The sequence below is a fragment of the Oreochromis niloticus genome, linkage group LG10, assembly GCF_001858045.2.
Source record: "Oreochromis niloticus isolate F11D_XX linkage group LG10, O_niloticus_UMD_NMBU, whole genome shotgun sequence".
Lineage (NCBI taxonomy): Eukaryota > Metazoa > Chordata > Actinopteri > Cichliformes > Cichlidae > Oreochromis > Oreochromis niloticus.
The window spans coordinates 13,326,787-13,351,019 of record NC_031975.2 but is presented as its reverse complement, the minus strand read 5'-3'; the positions used below and the strand labels follow the sequence as shown (position 1 = coordinate 13,351,019).

Here is a 24,233-nt window from a genome sequence, read left to right as displayed (position 1 = left end):
TCCTTTCATTCACCAGCAGCCATTTTACATCAGCATACCAATTTGTGTCAAGCTTCTGACGCCATAAATAAATCACTGAAGTCAGTTTATTTTTAGCTGCAAACTCGGTGATATTTCACCAATATTGCCTTTAGCCATTGATATTGAATTTGAAACAGAGGAAACGATACTTGTGTTAGTTTAATAACACTTATGGTCTACTACAAGAATGCACTTGTGTAGTTGAAGCAGCCAGATCTATTATTAATTTTATACTCCCAACCACAAGAGGACTTTTCTGGAAAAGGTAGCAGGAAACAAAGGCTGACGATGAAAGAGGACAGAAAGAGTGGCTGATAGAGGAGAAAGTGTAGGTTCTAAATATAGCATGGCATGCTCACATCACAGCATTTTACAGCATCCCTGAAGGATGATTCAAACCAGAAACGCATCATGTTTTATACTCCGACATTACATTTCAGCTACACTAATGACGAAATGACGTAAGAGGCATGGTCAGGATCACACATAAAAAGAAAGACTGAGGTGGCATATCAAAGAAAAAAAGAAGAGACGCTAGACATGAGACCAAGAAAGTTGGAAAGATAGATCCTAATATTGAGCAAATCCTTGGGTATAGCTCCAAACATGACAGATCATGCTTGTTACAGATGGAATGAGGAACTAAAGGCCAAGGGGAAAATATGCTTTTGTAAGTGAGACGGAAACTTGAGTTAATGGTATTTTTCCATTGCACACGAATGAGAGGTGGAGGCGATTACATCCATGTTAATGATGTTTGATGAAGGATCAGTTGCATTGACTGAGGGTTCGTCATTGTAATAAGTCATGGCATGATTGTTTGAGAAATCGACTTGTTAATCGGGGGGACGATATGGTTTTACAGGTCACACCACAGACGGAACACGAGCAATGTCAAAACGAACGACATCTTAGTAGCTGTGCTAGCACTGAGAATCAAAACGGATTGTTCCATACCCATAAATTCAATCCCAAGATGCTCTGCCATTGCAGAGAGTTGGAAGGTGGGTGGGGGAGGGGGGACAAGAAACAAAAGACCAGATTAAGAGCGGCACCTTCTAATATAGAAGTGGAGCAAGTACAAATTGGCATTACACAACACTTGTCGGTTATTGTCACAACGACATGTTCAGTACTATGTAAGACGAGACACAAGCATGCAACACACACTTCAAACCACACTACATATCAGTATCACTATATCACTACTACTAATTCTAATAAAGGGATTTTTGATTTCTTTTTACTAATATACTCTTAATAAAACTACAATATTCTGCTCTTGCTTGAAAATGATATCTACTTTATATCTCAGCATACGGGGCCTCAACGAGATCATTTCCTTTTTAATAATTTTTTCGCATTAGCTGGAAAAGCTGACTCACAGTAAGTTTACAGTAAGTAATAAGTTTTCGCTCTTTTTTTGATACATAATACCAGTTGCTGTGTTGGTCCAATTCAGTAATAATGCAGTGCCAAGTAAAGGGGAAAGTTTCCAGATATGATCAAAGGAGAGATGATGTGGCCGTGTGTGAGTCACTTAGTGTTTATTACTCCTATAAAAGGCTGATCCCTGACAGCAACCAGGTGCTAGTGGTGAGCACATCCTATAGATGCACCCACTGTGGTAGGTGTAGGGTTATTTAAGCCTGTTCTGCTTTCGTGGCGGATCTGTTACCAATAGTTGCGGTTCTCTAAAAACAAACAGGACGTACTCGTAATCTTAACAACCAAAGATTGCCTGGAGTCACTACCGCCGTCAGCTTTGTCATCCTTAGTCTCCATTTATAATCACACGTAGCGTCTCCGGCGGCACGTGAGGGAGCTGAATTAACCAGTCTTCTTTTCTTTCCAAATGCAATGATGCAGAATTTTGCCCGAGCATGCAGCCACTTCTGAGGGACTGTGACTGTGTTTATCTTGCGCCACAGTTTTATGTTTTACAAGTAAGTCTTGAGGTTTATGTTTTATGAAGCGCCATTTCATTGCATAACCAAACAAAATCTCCTAAAAGGGAATGGGATATTAGGTGCATAGCAACTGTTTGGGAAAATATGCGTCATCTACCGAGATTACCTGTGCTTTCAGTTTTCTGCTTTCTAAAAATGCAACACTGTCAGTTCGAGGACACACCCATCACATGAACAGGCAAGTTAAAAGGAGTGTATGTGCACTGTGTTGGAATAATCATGAAGAATAAGAAGAATTATGGCTTGACTTTATATTGTATGGCAGATAGAGGCCATAGGGACGTCGTACCAGCTAGCAAGTCCATATTTCTGGCTCCTCACTTGCTTTACTTGGGCTAAAGCAATTCCCAGCTGTTCTTATGACAACATGCTTTTATTTAATCCAAGCACTTATGGCTGAGGAGAAAAAAGCCATCCTCCTTCTCTTTTTTATCTCCTGGGGATGGGAGGCGCCCCTTTCGGGAGGCGGGTTTTTAACTATGAAACGGATGTGCGTGAGCACAAGGGTCTGCTCTTTAAACTAAAATTTTAGCTGTTCTACTTGATTGTAAAGACTAAAAGCCAAGCTGTTCCCATGATAGTGTTGTAACGGAAAGAGGGTGCACGTTTTTTTTTCTCTCATTGCTTTTACTATTTGTTTTTATCATCTTCTGTCTGTTTTTTAAGCCCTTTTTTTTTTAATGATTACTTGGTTGTATAACCATGCAAAGCAAATAATACAAGGCTGGTCTGTGCTTGTGTAGCTGGATGAGAACAGGAAATAAACGCTGTCCTTGATGCACAGCTGCGCTGAAGTTAAACAGAATGCAGAAAAGTGTGTGAGTGTAGGGGGGAGAAAAAAAAGCTCCCACACAACACTGTCTGCTCTGCCAGAAAAACAAGCAATTTCAGCACAGTGCATTACGACTTAATGTGAGATGAAATTACTTGTACTTAAGAAGGGGTTTTTTGGGGGGTATTGTACTCTGTGCCAATATACAACAAACAGAATGCTTGAAAAGTCAGACTACAGGGATGAGCATTAGGAAACTCCAAACGCAGATGCAGTTTGTTATTTTCTGAATGCAATGTTACATTAAATTGCAACCATATGGGCTTGCAAAGGCATGATGCTGCCATTATCCAGCATAAATGATAGGCTTTGGATTTAATTCTATATCATTTTTATACTTGAACCCTGTGCATGCAGTGCTTTCCCTAAAGAATCGAGTCCAGACTTTTTGAAATTTCAGTTGTTACGTTTCATTAATGTCAGGTCTCTCGCTGTACAAGTAATCACCAATCAAGTAATACTGACGTTTAAACACTGCACAAGACTACATTAACAAGAATCCCCACCATGTGGTTCGTTTTTAAAGCTAAAACCCTTAAGGGCAATATCAATCAGGCCATAGTCATCCACAAAACGTCCTCTAATCTTAGTATAACAACGCAGTTAATAGATGTGTTTGCAGATGTTGCCTTGTGGGATGGTGCAGGGTTTAACCCCAGGCTACTAAAGCTGTTTGACATGGCACTCCAGTACAGTGTTTGGACTCTATTTGCCGTGAGAACACCATTTTGTTTCTTCTGAAGCAACATGTTATAGCAGCAGATGTAATTTGCTAAATGTTCTTGTGTGGACCTAACAAAGCTTAGTGTTTTCTACAGGCTGGCTGTGATTTAGGTCCTCCGCAAGTTATCAACTGGTCTCAAAGTTAAACAAATAGTGCTTCACATTTACCATCTTGGCTGATTTTGAACTAATGCGAGGCAGGTGGTGTAAAGTTTTGCGGTAAGTGGGCCTTTTCTTTAAATCAAATCAGTGTGATTTTGTTTTTTCATTTTCATATTTTATCTTGATATTGATGATAATGGTTACGGTTTCACACCAGTTTATCAATATCTAATAAATCCTATAGTAGAAAGAAATGCACCATCATTTCAGCTTCAGCTGGTTGCAGCCACTCAAATAAGGGTTCTTTACAAGCTTGCTGTTATCAGTTAGTGCTCCACCTGATAGAGTCAGTCATTCGTCATGCTTGTTAGTTGCGACTAATTGTTTGGGCCTGGCTTTCCATACAAGCTCTACTTAGGGTCAAACGTGCTTGCATGTTTCAAGCTGATTGCGAGAACAGGCATCATTAGTAAGTGGGCTAAACAAAGTCCTTTTGTAATTATTTTGCCATTAGACTGTGTCGTTACATGCAACTTGCGATGTGCAAATCAACTTGCACAAAGCAAACTCACACCCTGACTCGCCGCTGTCGGCCTCGCTACGAACTCTTATTCTGAGAATGCGCATGCAACGCACTGCACTGAGTTAAAGGGCACACAATATTACATGCAGACCAAACACAGTAACAGACTCCACTAATCTATGCCAGCTTGTGAATGAGTCACCAGAGCAGACACAGACAAAACTATTAGGTAATAACAGGAAATTAATGCGGTCTCTACACCCAGCATGCACGCGTGACACGAGGACAGACTGACAGTGACAGAAGAGGAAATTGACATACGGTAGAAACTGGCCATAACGTAGGTTTGACAGCGATCACCAGTAAAGTCATTTGGACACCTGATGGAAAGAAACAAAGCCGAAGAAAGACAGAAGGAGGAAGAGGAGGAGGGTGGTGAAAGAGTGAGAGAAAGGAAGAAAATAGAGGGAGAGAGGTTGGAGTGAAAAGGACAGTATGAGTAAGAAAAAGTTAGAAAGAAGGGAAGGAGGGGGGGAGAAGAGGGGGGAGAGAGAGAGGGAGAGAGGCAGAGAGACACAGAATTAGAACAACAGAACATCTACAGACAGCAGAAGCAGAGTGTTCCCTTTGGATGACACCATCGTGTGCATGGTGTAGTGCACAGCTCAATGCGTGTTGACCTGAGAAGGAGGAAGAGGAGGAGAAAGAGGAAGAGATCTGGTGGGAGGGGGGGTGGGGAGTGAGGGCAGCAAGAGTCCACAGAGGTAATCCAGTGACAACTGTGTCTCTGTTGTCAGCTGCTCATATCATTTGAACATACTTTTGAAAGGATTGGGCATGTACACCCGCAGTGGCTCAGTCTGTAAGCATCGAGGGCCGAAGTATCCATCCGGACATCTGGGAAGGAGCAGACAAGTGTTATGGAAAAGGAAAAAAAAACCACACACAGAGAGTGACGTTGATTTCAGGGGCTTGAATCCCTTCGCACACATTTCTGCAAAATGTCACGGCATGTTTAAACACACAACAAAACAAATAACAGCAACAACAAAAAAAACTGCTACCAAACGCACAGTAAAGTGCAAACAAAGCAAGGAGGGCATCCTCTGCTGATGAACTTGCCCTATTTCGCAGTTTTAAATTGATCTCAATCTGCACAAAAAGGTAATGCTTAGCAGATGCTGCATCTCTCTGATAGGCTAGTAGCTCCCCCCTCCCCTTACAGAGACTGACAAACAAAAAAGGGTGAAAATATATTTCAGCCTAGGCTCTCATCTTGGCAGAGGAATAAAAAAAGAAGAAAAGAGAAGGAACAAAAAACCCCATAGATAATGACATATAATAACAATAATATGGGCTTTTATAAAAAGAGATAAATGTGATTCAGGATACTGACAGTCCCATGGCTTTCTGAACTCGGTCTATGGGATGAGAGAAGAGCAATTTTCATGAGTGTATGGAGAATAAGAATGTAGCTCGGGATAAACCAGGCAATGTTTTATAGGTAATCAATAAATCATTCCTTGGAAGGCAGTGAAACAGAGCTGAAAGCTGGGAAATGTTTCTCTTTCTCTTGGAGCCTGTTGGAATCCTTGTGGATGTATCCATAACCTGCAAATGTGACTGTTTTATAACTGATACCAGAGCACAGGGTGTTAAAGCAGTCAGATCAGGAAATAAGGAAATAAAATCCCAAATTTTAATTTCTAGCTTGGAAAGAAAAACAAAAGGAAAAAAATGAATATGTAAATGTTTCTTGGTAAACACGCGAGACTGTGATTTGAAGTCAGAGTCAAGACCAAAGTTTCGAATGTGTGGCTACGTTATATTTTTGTTACTGAAGACAGACTATCATCACCGTCAGGAGTGTTGGGTTAAACCATATTTCCTCATTATAATCTCAATTTGGATGAGAAGTTGGTCTTTTCAGGGCGACCAACATTCCACCCATAGCCACAACTAGACCACCGATCCAACAAATGTGATTTACTGGGTTCACACAGTGCCTCCTGGGAGCGCCATAAATATCCGGCAATAAGTTACTCATCCTGAGTGATGGTGTTTAACTGGGGGGGGGATTGCGCCACCTAGGTCGAAGAAACTTGGCTGAAAGATGAAAGAAATAAACTGTCACGGGGTGCAAAGGACCACAGAGGTGCAGAAAATAAACATGTAACTTTCAGGAGGAAAACAAACACTTTGCAATGTTTATGAAAATGTTCTACAAACTGTAGATACACTGAACTCATTACCCTTCTAATAAGTTCCAAAAAGAAGTGATAACTATCGTTCTTTTAAGAAGACATTTCTGTTCAACAACTTTCATTGTACTTGTATCATCATGTATAGAACTGAAACAGTCAATTTATTACATAATAGTAAAACTTCTAATCACTGTGTCTCTGGTGGTTTGCTGCTTTTCCTCATTTTGAATCATTATAAACCTAATTTTGTTGGATTTGGACTGCTGGTCAGACAATATGAAGCAAACTGAAAGACAGAAAAAAAATCAGGTATCTGTAATGAGCATTACCCAGGAGATCTGTGAGATCTGTGGCGTATACGCCCGTAAAACCATCTCAGTCAAATTTTGAGCACCTTTGTTCGAGCAGTTTCAGCTCATTCAAAAATATAATAAGCACATAATTATTTGAGGGAAGCCACAATGTCAAGATTGGCTTGCAATCCAAGCACATCACATGATCTCACTGCCAGCCTTTTTCACCTGATGCCTAAGCTGATATTCTTACATGTTCAATCATCAAATTTCATATTAGGTACCTATTTAAGTAGCTTTTACTTTCCTTGTAAGCAACTAAAAGTGTAGAAAAGTCCCAGATTAGAGCCATACTAATAATCTTCTGCACACCAGAGTCCTGCAGATGGAAATAATTATTCTCCCTTTTTGGCTGCATTGGTCCTGACTCAATGTACACAATTAACAATTACAGTTCTTTTTTTCTGCACATTATGTATGCTTTGCATGAAAATAACAGCAGGTTTCAACTTTCAATACTCTTTACATCATTTCACCTTATCACATCACCTTACCTCCACCTAAAAGTTTATATCTGAAAGTGAAGGAGCTGGGAATAAAAGTAGGACTAGCTGTCTGCAGGACTTGTTTAGCCAGAGAGTAATACCCACTGAAGCCTGGCCTATATTGAATGAGATGGCTGTGGGGCAACAAATCCCTGCAGGCCTTCACTGCGTTATCCAACTTTTCTGGACCCATGCCCCAGCCGTGAGTGAATTAGCTGCAGCAATTGAGTTATTGCTGCCTCCAATTTGTACACAGCGTATTGAACGGCTGTTGCAGCCATGTCCTACTTGCTTGTCGAGCATTCTTCCTGTGGCCAACTGGGCACAGAAAGCCTTGCCAGTGTTTCAGCTCTATATCAAATCAGCCAAAGGATTATGTTAGCATATGGTTGAAGAGAAAACACATCAGAATATCTGACAACCATGCAAGCAGATGTCGTTTGTATTGTAACTACACAATAAGGTTTAACTGATTGTTACAACTAAGGCAACCTATTTTTTTCCTTTTGATTAACTAATACATACAGTTGTGGTCAAAGGTTTACATGCACTCATCATGGGCATGAAGTGGATGCACAAGTTTTAGACTCAAGCCTCCCATGAACTGAAAACTGCTGGAACACCAGCATCACTGTCCACAATGAAGCCAGTTTTACATCACTTTGGACTAAAAGGGGGAAGAAGAAAGAACCTTCTGCTCTCAAATCAACACCTTCAAGCTCAAGTAAAATTTGCAGCTTGCCACGTGGACCAGCCAAAAGTTTTTTGCCCCAATGATAAGAGGTATGTACACAGGAGTAGAGGTGAGGTTTTGAAAGCTGAGAACACTACCAAAGGTCAAGAATGGAGGTGTTAGTATCATGCTTTGGGGCTGTTTAACTGCCAGTGGCAGTGGTACATTCACAAAGTGAATGCAATAATATAGAACTAGGACTACCTGCAAATTCTCCAACTTCACCTCAGATCAACAGCTAGACAGTTGGAACGTGTAGACAGTTGCGTGTTCCAACAAGAAAATGATCTCACAGACACATCAAAAAGTTAAGTTAAAAGTGGGGCTTGTGCCAGGAAACCAACCACTTTAAACAAACTCTACCAATTCTGCCAAGAAGAGTGGTCAAATATCCAGATAGAATTAATCCAGGTTGTTAACTGCTACCAAAAGTGTCTGATTGAGGTGTAACTTTCTGATGTACATTTACATGTATGTAGGAAAAGCAGTGAAAATCCTACATAAATTTAAACTTGTGCACCCAATATTTGTTTTTAAAGTCATGAAAGATGTATGTTGTACAATCATTCCACCCTGGAAAAAGAACTCTTCAAGTAAATCATTAAAAGCCAAAAATACCATGACGTTCATGCCCATATCGAGTGTAAATAAAATTCTGAATACAACTGTATTTGGGCCCAATAAATGTTAGAAAATCTAAATAACTGTCACAGCTTCCAAAGGAACGGTTTTGAAATTGCTTGTTTTGTCTGATCTACAGCCCAAACTCAAGGATTTTTTTTAAAACAGCAGCAGATAACCAGCCAATAGTCATTCCCAAATCTAAAACCAGTGAACATTTGGCTTTTATGACTAAAAATGAGTAATAGTTGATGCAAGTAGTTGCAGGGTGTTTTTCTGATTACTAAATGACTAATCGAGAAAGTGTCTGTTTCATCTTTTAAAATAAATTTTTAAAAAAACAAAAACTGTTAGTCCTCTACAAAGAAAACCGGTTGTTTATCTTAACCTCTCGTGCACATGGTCCCAAATAATGTTATTTGAGTTCGAGGATAACACAAACTCACATGTAAATGTCAAAGAAAAAAAAAGGTTGTTTCTGTGATAATGTCAACCTGTTTTCCTCCTGAAAAGCTAAGATGCATGGTTCCTCCAACGCACTTTACACACAGGTCTTGATCCCCTTTGCCAAATGTAAGCAATGATTCTATTTACCTCATTGGGGGCCTCTAACAGGCATAAATATTTGCTCACGACTAAACCAGTGACTCATGACATTTTGAAAAGCCTTTTAATGTGCGGCCCTCCTGTACACTAAACATGACTTAAAAGGATGAGCACACCACCGCCTCACTCCATTATTAGTGTTAAAATACACAACAGGTGGGTAGTTAGACAAACTGGCAGCATATTCCTGTGATGTGTCGCTGCTGCTGCTGCTGAAAGAAGGAAGGGGAATCGAGCTATACCACAAAAACAAACAGCAAGGTAAAAACTTGTAGTTAGATAGCTGAAGATGATTATCAAAGTCAAGGTGCCGTAAAAGAGGCTCTAATTTGGACTGTGGGACAAAACATCTGTCAAACAACAACGGTCAAGAAGAAAAATACTTGAAAAGAAAAGAATAGAGGAGATTACTCACTTGCAGGAAAGCTGATTTATACCATGGAAGAAGTAACAGTCGCCGCCATTCACACAGTAGGCTCTCTCTGTGTCGTTGCATTTTCTGGCATGGCCTGAGCCTGGAGATGGTGTAGTGGTCACTGAGAAAAAACACAGAGAAGAAAATGACAAATTACCTACAGCTGACCCAGTGGATCCTTTATAACATCAGCTTTATTTCCTTTATAGCCACAGCCAGATGAATAAACAATAATTTGCAGTCAAAACAAGGAAACGTCATGATAAATGAACATGAACAGGATTTTCATTTAATAAAAACTTGTTAGTTTTTCTTGTATCTCTGCAAGACTAATATGACTTTTATGTGTGTATCTCTAGTTTTTTTTTTAAAGAGTTACTTAAATGCCACACTTGTAATTCCACAAGGACTCTTAGTCTTTCATCTACAAATGTAATTGTTTCTCAAAAGGAGTGTTGACATTATCTCAACAAGTTCTATGAGCAAAGATAAATATTTCCCTGACATAGCGTAGGAGGTGTTTATGCCTCGACTCAGGTCCTTGGAATGGCCTGAAATGTCATGTATCTGCACTTAATCCCCCCCCATTGAACAGATATCTGTTTGGGATGAAGTCTGCTCATCAGAATCAAAGTAGGGATGTTTAGAGGAATGAGAGTGCTGAGAAAGGTGCACTGTGGCAGGATTGGGCTTGAGAAGGGTGGAGTGCGCCTCACATGTCAGATACTGACACGTGATTGTGTACCTGCTGTCAGACGATGTTAGCACCTTGGGAGAATGTGGCTTTTAGGCATAGAGAAATCTTCGTTTTACACTGACAATATATTGGCTTCAGCAGCCTGACACTCATTTTATCAAGCATTACAGCATTACTGTAAGTAATGCCAGTCCTGTGAAAACTAAGCACACTCCCTGATTCAGAAGCTTGTAGAAACATCTTTAGCAGCAATACCTTGAATTAATTGCATCCTATACTTTTATACTTTTCATCCCAGACTCTATCAGTCTTTCACATCATTCTGGAGGACTTTTGCCCAACTTGTCTTTACTACATTGCTTCAGTTCATTGAGGTTTTATTTGTTTGAGCACAGCATTCTTAATTTCCTACCAGCATCCCAATCGCGTCCAGGTCTGAACTTGGTCTGACTAGGTCACTGTAACATCTTGATTCTTGTCCTTTTTTAGCCGTTCTGTTGCAGAATTGCTGTGGTTGGGATTATTGTCTTGTTGCAAAACCCACTTTCTGCCAAGCTTTAGCTGTCAGACAGATGGCTTCACATTTAGTCTAGAACACCGATACATAGAGGTGGTCATGGTCCACCAGTGACAGTGAGTATGAGGTGTGTGTGTGTGTATTGTACTGCCATGACCTTTAACAGTTAACATGCCAACTCAGGCTCGTGGAGTCTGAGATCTAGCTTTGGATTTTTGCAATCTCTCTAAACATTGCACAGTCTGATCTTGTGAAGAATTTGACATTTACTTCTAGGAAGATTATGGCTTACTGTTAACATTAGCAACTAGCAAACTGCCAAAACATCTGCTTTTATGCAGGTGCTCACACATTAACTGAACATCAATTAATCATGTTCAATTGACTAGCAGCACCTGGCTGCTATATATCCTCTTAATGCTGAACAAAGCAATAGGGCGTACATAGTACATAGAGTCCCATGAAAACGTTCTTCTTCACATGCCAGGGTGGCTCTTTTACAGACATACTATACCCTCCGGCTGGGGAAATGTGTTGCTTACTTCAGAAGCTCACCTCTGGTTTGGCTACTACAATAGAGGTTAATTCCCATGCTTATTAGGATAGCAAACAGATGATATCAGTCTGTGCGTCATTGCCAGTATGAATGAAGAGCACGAATAAATTAGAACACTATATAACCAAAAAATGTTTTGTTCTTTACAAATGCAGTATACCAAAATATATCAAACAGTGTGTCATTGCTTGGCAAAAATTACTTTGTTAATAAAGTCCAGAAAGTTTTGATGGAGACACAGGTTTACTATAACATCCATCCATTCGATGAACAAACCAAGACATAAATCCACTTGGTTACACTGCATTGAGATGAGTCGATAAAAGCTGTTATTTATACCTAGCATTTCATTTTAGAGGTTAAATTTTATCACGGTACATTTACGATGTCATGCTGTTCTGCCAAAATTCCTTAAAAAAAGTAATGCTCCCAAGACAACACCACACCTATTCATTATCATAGGTCCAAATATTCCTAAAATATTTCCAGGTTTATCCATTGATCAGAACCACTTCATCACCTGATGTCTCACTTGGAGGACTGGTGTGTAAAACACTTCATTAAAAAAAGAAAAAAAAAAATCAGACAAAGCTGTCGGGCAAACCCTGTTTAAAAAAAAACAACAAAAAAAACCTCCCACGCTCAAAATGGAAACTTAGTGCAGGATTCAAGTGCAAAACCTGTGCAGGAACATGTGGACAAACAAGCTGCACAGGGCTGCAACCTTTCCCAGAATGCACCAGTGGAAATCAGAGGAGCGTCGTAGACAGATCATCAGTCTCCACAGGACGGGTGGACGCCACGATACTCGTACTCACACATAATCTACGGTCCACCTGGCGTGCATGTGGGTGGACTGCGGGTGGAAAACAGATGACCCACACGGGGAGGTGGAGAACATGTAAACGTCACATAGGAAAGATCAAGGAGTATATCTGAACCGTGGACAAGTTCTGCTGTCAATGTTTATTTTGCTACTGGTCATACCAAATTAGTTTCACAGTAGTCACCTTTTTTTTCCCTCTTTGTCATCATTTTCAATGAAAAAGTGAAAAGTGAAAAAACAACTAAGTGTTTCTTCCTGCACTTCCAGCTAACCGTTTCTCATAAAAAGAGTTAGATGCAAAATCTCAAAATTACACATATGTTTTGTCTAATAGGGCTGCTAGATACATTTTAACTGACTGAAACCTATATTTGTTAAGATCACATTATTTTTATACAGAAATAAATTACTTAAAAAACCCCCCAAATAAACCAATATAAGATACATCGGTAAGGGTAAGGGCGCTATTTTCTCAGCTGTACTCCATGTTATAAAATGTTCAAAGTGAAGATCAGCCCAGTGTAAGCTAACTGGAATGAGGGCATATAAACAATATACTTTTCATCCAAAATCCCTGTTTTGGATTAAACTTGATAAATAGCTAAAGTTTGTGAAGAGGCTTTAAATCTGGACAGCTGTAGCATGGGGCTTATATTTTTATTGCCATACAGCTGAATGCTTGCAGGTGGAGACCACACATCTCTCCTCAGCCGACAAGGTTCATTTACCTAAACAACAAACACCACCTGCAATATTCAGGGGTTTCCTAGAGGAGCAGAAAAATTCCTGCACACCACGATTTACACTCCATACAGTGAGAAGAACAGCAAATCCAACTGACTGAAGGAAATTACACGCTAATATCGCTGCAACGATTCATTAAATATATCAAAACAATGAAAGTGTTTAATGATGACTTAACAATTTGGCAAAAAATTAACTCCTGGAGTTGATCCCACTTTCAGAAAACTATCCACTTCTATTTTACTGAATCTATTCTCTGCCAAATGTTTAAAATGAATTTAAATGAATCATATAAAAGTATTACTTGCATAACTTTAATAAATGATCTATATAAACATACTCCTACTGGCATGGAGGAATTGATGATTTCTTAAGAAAAAGGTCACTTTACATATTTTTAGCAGGATTCAAGCACTGCTTTCAGTGGGCTTCAAAGATTGCAGTTATCCTAACATTACTATTGGTTTTCAGTCATCAACATCTAATCTATGATGTAGCACAGTGTCCCAGTTTTATCCTCCCCTACTCCTTTTCCCTGCTGTCCTCCCTTCTTTCCTTTGTGTCTTCCAGTTACTCCCACATAGCAGACCCTCTGCGGTAGGAAAAGTGAAGAAAAAGTTCTAGTTTTTGCACACTGTGTACAGAAAGCTTTCTTACTAAAAAAGCATACACATATACACCGTCAGCAGAAGCGTATGATAAAACAGTTGTTGATGTTTACGGCATTCGAGGCACGTAGAAAGTAAAACGATAATCTGTAAAATGAAAAAAAAAAAAAAACCTCACTACCCGTATTATTTTCATAACAGTTATGGCTTAAGCTTGTGAGCAGGATGGCCTAAATAGGAAACATACAATTAATTTCAGAGGCAGACTAAAAGCTTGAAAAAACCAATAGGAGACTCAGTTTTTAAATTGTGTCAGATTTAAAAGTTTACTGCAGTTAAAGGCCAACGCACAGGACCTGAACTGATGCATCTATAAATCATAGGTTCATGCACTTTAGGGTTTATGATAAACTAGTAAACTTGACAAAAGCATGTGTAGAAACCCTGCTGAGCGGCAGTAAAATATCTAAAAACCCTGAAATGCTGAAGACTTCCTTTACAGGGGCCTGTTACTGCTTTACATCTCCATGTGCGCCCAGCAAGCTATAATGCTGGGCTCGACACAGATCTCGTCATAAATATCACAATTTTTTTTTTTTTTTTTGCAAAACCAAACTGTTTGGTTTTCCCGCATTTCTATCATTAGATAAATTTTACTTTTATTCCCATCATCATGCCTTCTGTCAATAGAATAGATAGTATATTTTTAAGAGAAATTGAATGCACCTGGAGTAAAACATTTTATATAACATATGTCTGTGTAGGTTCTCAGTCATCCAGGCCATGGTAATCTAAGGAGCTTGGAAAAAAAAGCTACTGAACTTCTTTAAGTTTCTTGAAGATGCTTCACTCTCATACGAGAAGCTTCTTCAGTTTTAAGACCAAATGGTGGAGAGTCACAGGTATTTAAAAGTCCTAGTGGGTGTTGTCCCTTAGGAGGATTGTTGAGCCACTATTGATCATGTGTCTCATCACATGAGCCAAGGTGTGACAACAACACCAATGAAGCCTTAAGACAAGACCCCACAGGTAACTACAAAAAGTCATCAGTTGCCAAAACAACTTGAAAAAAGGATAAAGCCATTGACTACTCTACATACCACTGTCTGTACCCTGGGGTGCTATACCCTGTTATACTCTGGAGTCCCACCCAGCCACCTACAACATTTCCAAGAACCTCGCCACCATCCTGTCTCCCCTTGAGGGGAACACCCCCCATCACATCAAAAACTCCCCCTACTTCACCAACAAGGTTCAGAAAAGTACACTGGATCCGGATGAAACCATTGTGTCGTTTGATGTGGTCTCTCTCTTCACTTAGAAGATAGAGATCTCTGCCTTACCACCACATATTTTAATACAAAGAGGGTTTCTACAGACAAAAACATGAATGTGCTATGGGCTCCCCAGTGTCACCAATTGTAGCCAGCCTTTACATGGAGGAAGTGGAAAGTAAAGCTCTTAGCTTTTTCAAAGGGACAGCACCTAGCCACTGGTACAGATGCGTGGATGACACCTGGGTCAAAATCAAAACCCAAGAAGTAGAATCATTAATTCTTCACATCAAATCAGTGGATAGAAACACAAAGTTCACCAGAGGAGATACAAAGGATAACAGCCATGTCTGGACTGTGCTGTGTGCATTGAGGAAAATGGAAACCTCAACACTGAAGTTTACCAGAAGCCCACACACATGGACCAGTACCTACTCTTTGACTCCAATCACCCTCTGGAACAAAAACTTGGAGTAATCAAGAAAAGGAACACACACATGTAAAGAAAGCTCTTAAAACATGCAGTTATCCCAACTGGGCTTTCATCAAATTAGCAGAGATGCACAGTAAAGAAGGTCAGACACCAACAGGTCATCCCTTATGTAGCAGGTTTATCAGAGAAACACCAGAGAGAAATGCTCAGACCTCTACACTGGAGAGACCAAGCAGCCACGTCATAAATGCATGGCACAACATAGAAGAGCCACCCTGATGGGACAAGACTCAGCTGTACACCTGCATCTAAAGGATAAAGGTCACTCTTTCGAGGATATCAATGTTTACATTTTGGACAGAGAAGACAGACAGTTTGAAAGAGAGGTGAAAGAAGCCATCTATGGCCACTGTGAACTGCCATCTTTGAACAGAGGGGGAGGTTTACAACACCGTCTGCTGCTCACAATCCAGTTTTTAACACCCACTGACATCTTGTGTCAGTTGATCTCAGTAGGTCAGGGTAAGGCAAGGTCTCACCGTGGTTTCACCCGAAACCTCTGATGATAATTACTCACTCCCTTTTTCACACCTTAGCTTATGTGATGAGGAACATGAACAATAGTGGATAACGACCCTCTTGAGGGACAACTCCCAGTAGGGCTTAAATACTTGGGACTCTCCAATATATAGTCTTAGAACTGAAGAAGCCTCTCAGATGAGAGGTGAAACGTCTTCAATAAACTTAAAGAAGCCCAGAGATCTTTTCTTTCCAAGCTCCTTAGTTTATATATATATTTATATTTCCTGCAATATCTATATTAATATTCAGAACATTTAAGGTATGGTACAGATGAAAGGTGAAGACTTAAATGTGCTGTAGTCGAAATGTTTTTGACCTTCCTCCCACACTTAGGAACACATGATTTAAATGTTCCTATAACAAATAACATTTTCTGCACTCTACTATGAAGAAACATTGCATTAATACAGTAAACGACCATCCAGTCACACACACGCCTTTGAAGCAGTCTCGGTGTCTGCTCCACCTCGATATGTTTACAAGAAAAGGCTCGGGTCACGTCACGCCAACGCCACGATTTCAGGAAGGACGTACATCAAGTGCAGCAGGGAAAATAAAATGAGGGGGGGGGAAAGGAAAGGACTACCACAAAAATATTGCAGGTGATGGTTATCTGACTTAATGGGAAACCCATACAAGGAAATGGTACATGCAGCCTCAGTTCCAGAGATGAAACAAGAGCAATGTTTTCTTTCTAAGATCTACTTCAGCCAATAGAGTGTTTACTCAGGCTGCACCACATGTTTACATGAGATTAAAACTCATGACAAGACCTAACAATTTATTGACTTGGTTAGAGATACACATTTAAACAACAGAGAACATCTCATTTAAGGGTGTGTGATGCAGATTAAAGAAAAAAAAGTGTTTGAAATCGCTGTACTACTGAAATATAGTTAGTATAAGTACAAAGTTTTTGACTTTTCAGGAATACACTTTGTCTGTAAATGAGAGGAGATGACTGGTATGGTAACAGACTGAGTTATTCTTCAAAGAACTGCAATACAACTGCAAACGCTCCAAATGGTTTCCTTTGATATGAGAAGATAATCTTTTTCTTTTACTACTTAACAATATCACACAGAAAAGCCTTTTTTTTCCTGAGTCAGTTGGGGCCAGCACAGTGGAGCAGTGGTCCTGGTTTGAATCCGAGTTTCCATGTTCTCCCTGTGCTCGCACGGTTTCTCTCCGCATACTCTGGCTTGCTCAAACAGTCCAAAGACATGCACGCGGTTAGGTTGATTTGTGATTCCAATCGAGCGTGCATCAAAATGTTAATTGGGGATTGCAAAATGGCTGCTGGTGTGAATCTGAATGTGAATTGCTGTCTGTCTCTATACGACAGCTCTGCAACAGATTGGCAACCCGTCCAGGGTGTAGCCCACCTCTCACCCTGTGACAGCTGGGATAGGCTCCAAACCCACCGTGACCCAGAACTGGATAAGGAGAAAAGATGAATGGACTGGATAACTGGTCAGACCACCAACTATAAAGTAAGAATTCAATGCTTGATCTTTACATTTATGGACTCATAACAGACGGAATTACTGTTGCAGTACAGTCATCCTGAGATAAGACGTATGGAGTACAGTCTTATCTCAGTATGCGTCTAAAAGGACTGAAATGCTTCATAATCCTCACTGGCTTTTTTTCTTCTCCTTTTTTTTCTGAGGGTTTCATTGTTTAGTTGCAGTAAATCACATCAGTTTTGCATCATTCATCTGTCTGACCTCTGAAGAGCGTTCTGTTTGCGTGGACTAAAAATGATCCTCACAATATTGCACATATTCAGTGATAAAATAATTACATGGGTTCAGGTTACAGTTTTATGGTGTGCGAACAGCACTGAACGACAAAGGATGATCTGAGGTGGACTCACCTCTAATCATCGAGCGCGGCTGCGGTGAACAAACCACAGCAATTTTTGTTGACAGTTGGAATAATAACATGTGTCACGAAGGCTGTATGTGTTCATCACTGCCATGCAGCGCAGCTGTTCAGCTGGGTTAGAGTGCTAGTGCTTTTGCATGTGCTTATTAAAGAAAATTGACATCAGTAGTATATTTTTGTATTTTTTTTTTTATAGAAAGGGAGCAATCTGTTTCATTAACTACTAACAAAAATAATAAATAAATAAAAAGCCCCTCTGTTCCACAAGCTCCAGTTATTCCTGTCAACTGAAGGGTTGTTTTCTCCAGTGTGTGAAGTGATAATTAACAGAAGCACAACAGCGGGTAGCACTATTAACAAAAATAGAGTTGTCTTATTCAGAAATGAACAGTTTTGTTATAACTCAGATTTTGTGATTTTTTTTTTTTTTGGCTTTTCTTGTTTCGAGCTGTCATCCTCTTTTTCAGAGACGGCGCTTTCATCTGCATCTGTCAGGAGAAGGCGGGGCGGTAGTGATGAAGCTAAAAATGGTTTCTAAAAAGGCAAAAACTTCGTCTGATCACAGCAATCAGAAATCCTTTTTAGTCTTCTTGTGTTACAGGATAATGCACTGAATCGCTGAAATGCATTTGACTAAAAACAGAACAAAAGGGAACTCGGATAATTAATCTCTACAGAGAATCCAGAAATACCAAAGTCCAAATGACTCAAAGTTCATCAGTTTGTTCTGCTGCATTTTCTTGCCTTTCGTGCCATATGGTGTTGTCTGTCTCCAGTCACGCTACATAATCCCCCTCCCCGCCTCTCAAAGGGGACCAGAGTTCAGGTGTATTCATTAAGGCTGACTCCTTGCTGGACGCAACTACAAATTCCTTTAACCTGAGGAGGACATCAGCTGCTCCGCTAAACAGAATTGGGGGCAGAGTTTGTTTATCTGCACTCGTGTAGCCAAGGTTTCGTTAAGCATGCTTGGTTTTTAACCTTGGGTTTCAACTTTCCTCAGTACTGTAGCCCAGGGGCTGAATTTGACTTGAAGTAAGTTGAACAGAGGTTTCCTCTGGGTTAGTGAGAGCCACAGTGTTTAGCCATCAGCCCTTGCCACTGACTTTGATTAATCCTTCATGGCTCAAGAACTGAAAAGAAAAGCTGGGGGTGCAAGGCGGACCATCTGGAAACCTTCATAAACATGCCTGTCTTTCCACGCTCTCCAAAGGATTCTAGGAAAATCGTAAAAATGAAAAGAGAGGTCCCTTTTGCACAGTTTTGTCCTCTCGAGGCACCCTGTGCATATGCAGCAAGCAGAAATGCGCTCATACTGAATCCTAGCCCTGCGCTGCACCTCACAGCCCGGCCCCAAAACACTGAATTGTGTAATGAAATACATTTTCAATAGGCCCGCGGTGAAGTTACACACACGTCCCCGCAATTTATGACGAATTCTGATAATTTACTTCAGCTTAGCCTAATCTTTTTCACCTCAGCACTGTAGATGAACAGTAAGGCCTCTAAAAATGCGAGACAGAATCAGATTCAGGGTTGGGAAAAAGACAAGGCAGTTATTCAACCATCGGTGGACCAGATCCATCTGGACTTGGTTATGAATTTCTTGTTTTGACTCTTAAAAACAGTGTTATCAAGATAAACAGTATAAATTATGTAGCCTATTTGGAAATATGTCACTGAGCAAGAACAGGTGCGGACATTCATCTCTGACATTTCTGCAGCAAAGCAACGCAGATAAAGGAGTGTGAAGGTGCAAAAACCACTAATGTTCTACAGCTTAACACCCATTACAATGGACGAGCGTGTTATCATTGCAAACCTAAATATAAATCCAAATAATGTGAATCTTCATCCAATCTAAAGAGGGAGGAAACCTTCGAGCCAGACCACAAAAATCAGAAGAGAGAGTGATAAATGTAAATGTACAGACCCTTCAGCAGAGACGTAAAGAGGGTGGTTTCTGCAATAGCTCTGCCACCCAGACAGGCTTTTCCACAACTCAGTTTTATGTACCAGAAACAAAAAAAGTACTGAGTGCCCCCCAACTTCCCTCACCTCCCAACTCTTGGCAGGGAATGCCTGACGTGTCTCCTGTTACAGCTGGAACCGAGATCTTTTATCTTAATACTCAAGACCTGTTCATTTTGTGAGCATTCTTGCTACACATGTGTGCACTGCATTTTGTTCCTTTCTGCTATTCTGCAAAGACGATCCCATCCAAAGAGAACGGATAAATAAGATAAACAGATAAGGAGAGGTACAAAGAAGCAAACTGGGAAGTGTGGCTTTGGTTCAATATAAAGCTGTTGACAGCTGTGTCTGATGTGGCAACAGAGAATGTCCAGTGAGGTTTAACAAAATGAATGAGGAGAAGAAAAAAAGATTATTTGCAGAGTTTAGCTATTTGTATTGTGGGCTGTACTGAATAGCAGCATTACACTTTTAAAGAAGGTGCGGCTGCAGACAAATGAGCCTAGAAAGTAAGATAAATGTCTGGACCTCACAAATGCTACAATAAAGATCTGCTGCTTGAACAGATATTTATAAAAGATAGCAATTAAAAATAAAAAATTGTCTATTGAAATAATAAAAAAATAAAAAAAATGCATACAATACGTGTTTTCACGCTCAGCTTTGGAGCCACAACATATTTTGACAGGAGCTCAAGCCCAGACAAATGTAGGAGCAATGAAAGAAAACAAGAGACACATGAGAAGGACAAAGAGCGATGGATACTGAAGTAGTGCAGGGAAGATGAGAGCAGAGAACGAGAAAAGAGGGCTTGTTGACAGGATCATTAGGTGGAAAATATTTCAGCTTGCCAAAACCAACAAAAACCAAGCATGCTACTTCCACACATACAATATGGCCACACCCAGTCAGTGGCAATATCAAGCATCTGTGCCTTCCAGCATTTTGCACAAAGTATAACATAAGCAAGAGATTTCATGTCAAAGGTCCAAAGAGGAATTAAATTACTATTTACTGTAGGTAAGATGCACGAAAGAGCCCATTATGAATAGCGATGCACTTAAAGCTTTTTTTCAAAGGAAATTTATCCACAATTCAAACTCCTTCAGTACGAAACGGGAATGTTTAGAAATGAACAAAATGGAGCCTGCCAGGAACATTAATCTACCACCCACTCTCAGCAAGACTGCCACTGCCACAACCAGTGTGTCTTCTTTTATATTCTTGTCTCCTATTACCATTTTTCAGTCACATAGCTGATTTGCCTGGTCTTGCCTGCCTCAATCATCCCAGCGTTGAAGTCAAATCAAAGCGCAACCTAGTATGTGATTGCACAACAGCTGCTCACGCACTGCGAGGGAGCGAAGAGCTCTCAGGAAAGACGGGGTATGGCGCGCGTGTACAAACGGGCGCTGTTATGGTCACGGGCGGGCACCAGTATGTGTGCAGCTGGCAACAGGGCAGCACGAGGGGTTTTCCGCACCGCGGTTAAGGACAGGGGTATTCTCTCATGGGCAGATCAGAGTCAGGGTGGCGTTCGAGGCACTTTCACAATCCAAGTGCGGGGATGCCAGTGGCTTTCACTTTTTCCACTCTGACCTGAGAAGCTGTTGTTTACCACATCCTTGAGTTTTCCAGCCTGTAGCCATGGCTACAGTGGTCACAAATGAGCATCAAAAGGTGAGGAAGAGCAACGGGCTAACTCTTCAGAAAGCTTTCAGTGTCACTGTGAATTTACTGCAGCGAGGACTCGGTGGACAAAGATTCAATTCGGGAAAAAACAACAACAAACAAACAAACAAACAAACAAGAAAACACCACAGGGCTTTAGGGCACACTGTATATCCACTTTAGAGTCACTCAATCTGGTGACATCTTTTATTTAGACCCGACAGGCAGCAACTCCGAAAAAAAAAAGCAGATTTACAACTCGAAGGTAACATGCGAGAACAAAACAAATGAAATGATTTGTAATGAAGCGAGACTGACTTCGCTGTGAAGTGTTTATAAAGTTTTAAGTAGCGGATTGAAAAATAATCACCGATCAAATCGATATACTTAAACGTGTTCCACAAACGGAAATTCTATCTATTATTTATTATGAGTCATAAATGCTGGGAGTGGCCAGCATTTCAGATGATCAATTTGATGTCAACTATAAGAAATACATTAGGTAATAATTTAGATATATTTTCAAAGCTTTAAAAGGACACAGTGTGAGGTAGCCATATGCTCCTTTGCCTTCACCTTCAACAGCTGGCCCTCATTTCCAAGGTAGGCCTGTCTTTGCGACCTTGTACCAGATATAGAAGACATATACCACAGCTCCATATTTGGGTCTTGTACTCACAGCTACAGTAGTGGCCAGCTGTTAGGACTAAAGGTTTTCCCTCGGTTATTCCCCGAAAGCCTGAAAGCACACAGCAGCCCTCCTTCGGTCATAAACACACATGCACACACACACACACACACACCACCCACACCTGCTGTATGTCCTGAAAACAGGGAACGGAGCAAGTGTGTTTTGTTTTAGGCTGCCCTCTGTATACTAAAAGATGAGTTCACTGTGAGTGTGTCATTGACCAAAGAGAGGCATTTTCCATTTACACCTACACACTTAGGATTGAATGGCTTCAACACTGATGACACTATTGCCGTACCCACTACTCATACAGAGTCCCCGGGAAAAGAACTTACTCACCCCGACACACACACGATGAATACAGTTGCCAAGTGTCCAACAAAAGGAAGCAGCATGTTGGAGTAATGGGAGGTTTAAGATGAAAGACAGCTGTGGCAACTAAACTATAGTACTGTTACTCTGAGCTTTACGCAATGGAATGGTAAATATATGTTCCTCTTGTACTCAAAGAGAACTTTAAAAAGAACAGAAGACACCCCTGAATTAGTCTGACCCCATTCTGAAAAATGCCAGGTAAGAATAGGAGCAGGGACTTTGTTTTAATGCGAATGAACACATCTGCGCAACGGACTCTTAAGGCAACTTAAAGTCATTACTCTGTCGGCACATTCAGGACCTCATGATGAAATTCATCATTTTTAGACAATCGCTTCTCCTCCGAGGTGCTTCTTAGTGATTTGTCAAGACAGGAGAAGACGGCGCCCAGTCACCCTGCACAGTTGGGGTCGCCATCAGGGGGAAAAAAGACCACCAGCACAGCTGAGGAGGGCTGAAAGAGATTCTTTTATTATGCTATCAAATTAAGGCTCAGATAGGTTTGGTCCCAGGGTACTGGAAGAGTTAACAAAGCCCTGCACACAGCGAAAACCTTGTGTCACCTGCTCACATCACTCAGCTTTTCAAGTGTAACAGCTGCTTCCTTCCTCACACATAGCAATATCCTCACTCATTCACACTAACGGCTTAACTGTCCCGCATAACACAGTGAGATTACCGGACGGTCTCAGAAGTCTGATGTGTTTTGATTTTTAATAACTTAGTTGTTTTTTCAAAGATCTGAGTGAGGACGTCCACTTATCGTCCTGGATCGGAGGGGATTAAAGTGAAGTGACAGATCAAGCAAAATATAATAATCCATTGAGGGACTTTTAGAAAGTGTTTTCTTTAACATATTTTACTCATTTTTCACAGATTCTGATGATAGGATCCAACAGCTGCCTCTTCTCCATGACATTAGCACGCACTACATATGAAAGCCAATAACTCACAGTCCCTGTCAAAAAGCGATGAATTACTGACAGATTAGGGAGCTGATTTATGTTTTAGGAGCGAAACATAACTTGTCTTCTGTCAGATTAACTTCAGGTTGTTAGAGCTGAAGGAAAAGCCCCTAAACATTGGTTAAAATCGATATACTCTAAGATCTGAGGCAGTATTTACAGATGTGCCTCACAGTGGTTGCTGTGGTTGGGCTCAGGTATGCATGTTGTGCAGAAGGTGCCAAAAGACCAGCAAAAGTATGATGGCATCGTTTCCAAGAATTTTCTTGATATTCATGATAAATTATTCTTTCCCTTTGATTTCTGCTTCCTTTGGATGTTACTGGAAGCACTGCTGTACGTATGCACTCATCCATTCATAACATGAGCTGTCTTCTGATTACTAGGTGATGCAGCGCGTGTTCATCCGCTCGAGTCGTAAACGCTTCCGCTTAGTCTGGAACTTCTCACCACACCGGATGCTGTCCACTAATACAAAAAGTCTTTAACAATAAACAAAAACAAACCGCAGCGTAGATGAAATGATGATTCTGTGAGTGCAATAAGAAAACAAGTGATTCACTCGAGCTGTCATAAGTCAAGTCGTAATGTCAGACAGCAAAACAAACAATCTGGTTTCATTTGATAAAACAGGTTTCTTAACACGTGAAAGAGAGGAAATACAGATCCCGATTCTTTTTATATGTCTGGATTAACGGCTTTTGTAAATTTGCCTGCAGGCTGCTGCACGCAAAACTATAGACAATGGCAAACATGACTTCAGAAAGTTTGTTGTTTTACTTCCAAATTGGTCAAGATCAGGATCGTTTCCTTCAGTTTGTGTTCAGTTGTGTTTGCCGCTA

General features: G+C 40.5%; 1 protein-coding gene across 6 annotated transcripts in view; it reads right to left on the bottom strand.

The window, feature by feature from the left end:
• nrg2a (neuregulin 2a) overlaps positions 1 to 24,233 on the bottom strand; it is an 82,657-nt gene that overhangs the window by 8,813 nt on the left and 49,611 nt on the right. For 3 of the 6 annotated variants that reach the window (XM_005472158.4, XM_025910636.1, XM_005472156.4), the window contains exons 4-6: positions 9,589 to 9,709; positions 4,493 to 4,551; positions 979 to 1,002 (exon numbers count right to left, since the gene is read on the bottom strand). In XM_005472158.4, coding sequence (XP_005472215.1) covers positions 979 to 1,002; positions 4,493 to 4,551; positions 9,589 to 9,709 — 204 coding nt within the window. Of the gene's footprint in view, positions 1 to 978; positions 1,003 to 4,492; positions 4,552 to 4,991; positions 5,069 to 9,588; positions 9,710 to 24,233 lie in introns of all 6 variants that reach the window. The other 3 variants (XM_005472159.4, XM_005472157.4, XM_025910635.1) reach the window with 2 other exon arrangements.